The 3,919-nt window shown below is 48.6% G+C and overlaps 1 protein-coding gene across 1 annotated transcript in view; it reads right to left on the bottom strand.

Moving 5' to 3' along the window:
* Mto1 (mitochondrial tRNA translation optimization 1) overlaps positions 1-3,682 on the bottom strand; it is a 21,698-nt gene extending 18,016 nt beyond the window's left edge. Inside the window, exons 1-3 of the mRNA XM_005347584.2 lie at positions 3,469-3,682; positions 2,294-2,493; positions 2,102-2,219 (exon numbers count right to left, since the gene is read on the bottom strand). Of these exons, the coding sequence (XP_005347641.2) occupies positions 2,102-2,219; positions 2,294-2,493; positions 3,469-3,682 (532 nt within the window). The remainder of the gene's footprint in view (positions 1-2,101; positions 2,220-2,293; positions 2,494-3,468) is intronic.
* Positions 3,683-3,919: the final 237 nt, after the last annotated feature.

Here is a 3,919-nt window from a genome sequence, read left to right on the forward strand (position 1 = left end):
CATCAACCACATGGTGGCTCACAACCATCTATAATGAGATCTGGTGCCCTCTTCTGGCATACAAACATACATGGAAGGAATGTTGTATACATAATAAATAAATAAATCTTTAACAAAAAAAAAAAAGAAAAACCAAAACCAACCAACCAAACAACAACAAACCCCCAACCAACCAAAAACCAACGCCCCCAAAGCAGTAAATGCATGTTCCTAAGATTACATGGGCACAGTGTTTAATTATAAAGGTTCATTTAGAAAATTATTGGCTGGAAAGATGGATCAGCAGTTAAGAGCAATGGTTGCTCTTGCAAAAGAACTAGATTTAATTCCCAGGACACTCATGGAAGTTCACAACTGTCCATAACTCCAATTCTGGGGGATCAATTGCCCTCTCTGACTTCTGCAGGAATCAGGCATACACACATTGTACACAAATACATGGAGACAATCATTCATACACATAAAATAAATATTAAAAAAGAGAAAATTAGCTGATTTTAGACTTCTGGCAAAATATGATATGATTTCTTCATCTTTCTGAAACTGTCAGAAACTTAAAGGAATAAAAAACTGGACAAAACAGGCCTGTAGAGCATTTTCTCAACTGGTGAATAAAGTGGGAGGGCCCAGCCCATTGTGAGCAGTGCTCCCCCCAGGTGCCATAAAAAGCAAGCTGAGCAAACCCCGGGGAAAAGGCAGTAATCAGCACCCTTCCATGGTCTCTGCATCAGCTCCTGCCTCCAGGTTGTCGCCCTGTTTGAGTTCCTGTCCTGACTTCCGTCAATGACTGCCTAAGAACATGAAAGCTAAACCCCATAAACCCTTTCTTCCCCAGCTTGCCTTTGGTCACAGTGTCTTGTCATAACAGCAGTAACTCTAACTAAGATAGGAATACAGGGCCAGGTGTACAGCTCAGTGGGGAGAAGGTAATTTGACATGAATTAGAATCGTAGCATGTAAGAGGCAGAGTTAGCATCCAGGCATTTACACGGGCCTGCTCTCAGGGACCTAGTAGGACACGCCATCAACAGCAGCCGAGCTGTTCCACTACAGCTATGACAGACACCAAGTAGAGCACTCTCCTTACGCGCCTGTGCAGGGCCAACTCCTCCCGCCCCTGGCTCTCTTTCCTTCTGCCCTCACTCAGAGGATGCCTCTGCACCTCCCCCCAGTAAACCTCCAGAGTGAGGGGTGTGACTAGGTGGTGTCCCTGGCTCCAACCCACCAAGGTCACCTTCCTTCCTGCGTGAAACTTCCACAGTAAAGGCTTTTTTTTAAAAAAAAAAAATTTATTTATTTATTATGTATACAATATTCTGTCTACATGTATGCTTGCAGGCCAGAAGAGGACACCAGACCCCATTACAGGTGGTTATGAGCCACCATGTGGTTGCTGGGAATTGAACTCAGTATCTTTGGATGGTTAAGAGATTCAATGCTCTTAACCGCTGAGCCATCTCTCCAGCCCCGAGTTTGAGTTTTTTTTTTTTAAATATTTATTTATTTATTTTGTATACAATAGTCTGTCCGTGTGTATGTCTGCAGGCCAGAAGAGGGTACCAGACCTCATTACAGATGGTTGTGAGCCACCATGTGGTTGCTGGGAATTGAACTCAGGACCTTTGGAAGAGCAGGCAATGCTCTTAACCACTGAGCCATCTCTCCAGCCCGAGTTTGAGGTTTTTCAAAGCCATTCTCTGCTATACTGTTAGAGCCCTGCCCAGGATGTATGGGGGGGCGGGATCGACTCTCGAAAGCTGTCCTCTAACTTTACACACACATGCACGTCACACATACAATAACAAGCACAGAAACAAACTTGACAGATGAACCTGGGTAAAAGATAAACCCATGCAGGCTCTGGAGTCTTACGCTAAAACAGTACTTGTGAACCCGGAATTGGGCTGAGACTCATTGAAATGGATCATTACACTCATGATGATCAAAATGAAGAGACAGAGGGCTGTTTCCGTAATTTTCCTTATCCGGGCAGAGAAAACAAGAATTTCCTGGCATAGGAAAAACATCTCCATACTCTTCTCTAAAGCACATGTCTCCCAGGGTCTGTTTGCCGGGATGAGGATTATTAGCCAGTACATACCCAAAATAACACCGCTGACCCGGCACTTCCCAGCGTATCCAGGCTCTGCTTCTGTGAGAACTAGATCTTCTACAGCTCCCTCCTGAACAGTGAGCAGGGGCGTATTCAGGATTTCCTTCTGTCAAGAGAGACCACCAGTTGAAAGAGCAGCTGGAGGGACCCACAGTCCTTCCTGTCCTCACCTCCGCTCACCTGCATGTTCTGTTTATAAAGCTTCCGATCAATTTGCGCTCTCAGCCCCCACACAGCAGGGCCCTTTCGCCGGTTTAATACTTTGTAATGTATACCAGACTGGTCACAGATCCGCGAACACAAGCCATCCAAGGCATCTACTTCCCTCATCAAATGCCCCTTTCCGATGCCACCAAAGGAAGGATTACAGGACATCTGACCTAAAGAGAATGGACACAATTATGGGAAATAAATGAGCACCTTGTACATATTATTTAATAAAGAGTTGTTCCTCTAGGTAATTACTCATTTACAAAAAAATCTTTTTCCTCTAACTTCAAAGACAGGAGGGAGTAGCAGAGGATGAGTGATTCATTCCCGCTGTGTTCCTTTAGACCGAACCTTCTGAGGCAGTCATTCTTCTTCCTGGAAACCAAGGAACTCTTGATGCTGTACCAAATTTCCTTAAAACAATCATGCTGACTAGGTGTGATGGGGTACACTTTAAATCCCAGCACTCTGGAGGCTGAGATGGATGGATCACTGTGAGTTCCAAGCCAGACTGGTCTACACAGCAAGTTTCAGACCAGTCAGACACTGAGACCCTGTCACAAAAAATAACAACAGGCCCAATCATTTCGTTCCAAACCAGGGCTGCTTTTATTAAACTCATTTATCAGAATTATTAATAGGCTTCTGAAATGTTCTTAAATATATATTACTGAGTTGACAGAATAAAGGTTTTGCACGCCTGTGCATATGCATTGTGCTGAAGCGACAAGTGTACTTCTACGTTTAAAGAAACATTACTTGCAAGAACCAAGAAACGCGATAAATCTAATGTTCGTCAAGTGACAAGAGATAAAGAGGTGGCGCGTACGCGACCCCGCGAACCAGCAAGTCTTAGGCACGATACTCTCAATGGCGCCGTTGGTCACAAGGGCTTGACAAGCTCTCGGTGAGCGCACTATGTCGCTTAATCGAGCGGGCGTGAAAATGTCACTCACCCTGTCTTTGAGGTGAAGATCCGGGAAGGTTAACCCAGCAACCTAGCGCGCTCTCCAGTCCTCCGCTCCCACACCCCGTGCACCCACCGCTCTTGCCCACCTCAAGCCTGCCCGCGCTCGGTCCGCGGCAGAGTCCCCGCCGCGCACCACCCCTGGCCTCGCGGCCGTGCGAGGCCACGGGCTGCTCACCGATCGTGTCCACGCGGTGTGTGAGGAGCAGAGTCCGCGAGCCACAGCGAGCAGCGGCGGCGGCCGCCTCGGTGCCCGCGTGCCCCCCTCCGATCACGACCACATCGAAGTGCGCGCTGCACGGAGCGGCGCTGTCGCTGCGGAGGCGACACGAGGGCAGGCGTTTGCCGAGGGACGCCGCGGCCCAGCGGCCACGGGCTCGGAGAAGGAACATGCCGAGGGCGGACAGAGAACCCGAAACAACCGAGAGAATGGAAGCCCACAGGGCGCCGCCACCTTGCCCTGCGTCAGAGCGCAGCACGCCTGCGCCCAGCGTCGCCTCTGATTGGCGGTTGGAGTCGCTGAGGCCCCGGGGTGGCGCGCGCAGGCTGGGTTTGTGTGTTCTCCACCTGCCGGGTTCCTATGGCGCCGGCTGGGGATTCTGTCTTGAAGGTTGAAGTTAGACCTTTCA

Source organism: Microtus ochrogaster, chromosome 5 (genome assembly GCF_000317375.1).
Source record: "Microtus ochrogaster isolate Prairie Vole_2 chromosome 5, MicOch1.0, whole genome shotgun sequence".
Classification (NCBI taxonomy): Eukaryota; Metazoa; Chordata; class Mammalia; order Rodentia; family Cricetidae; genus Microtus; species Microtus ochrogaster.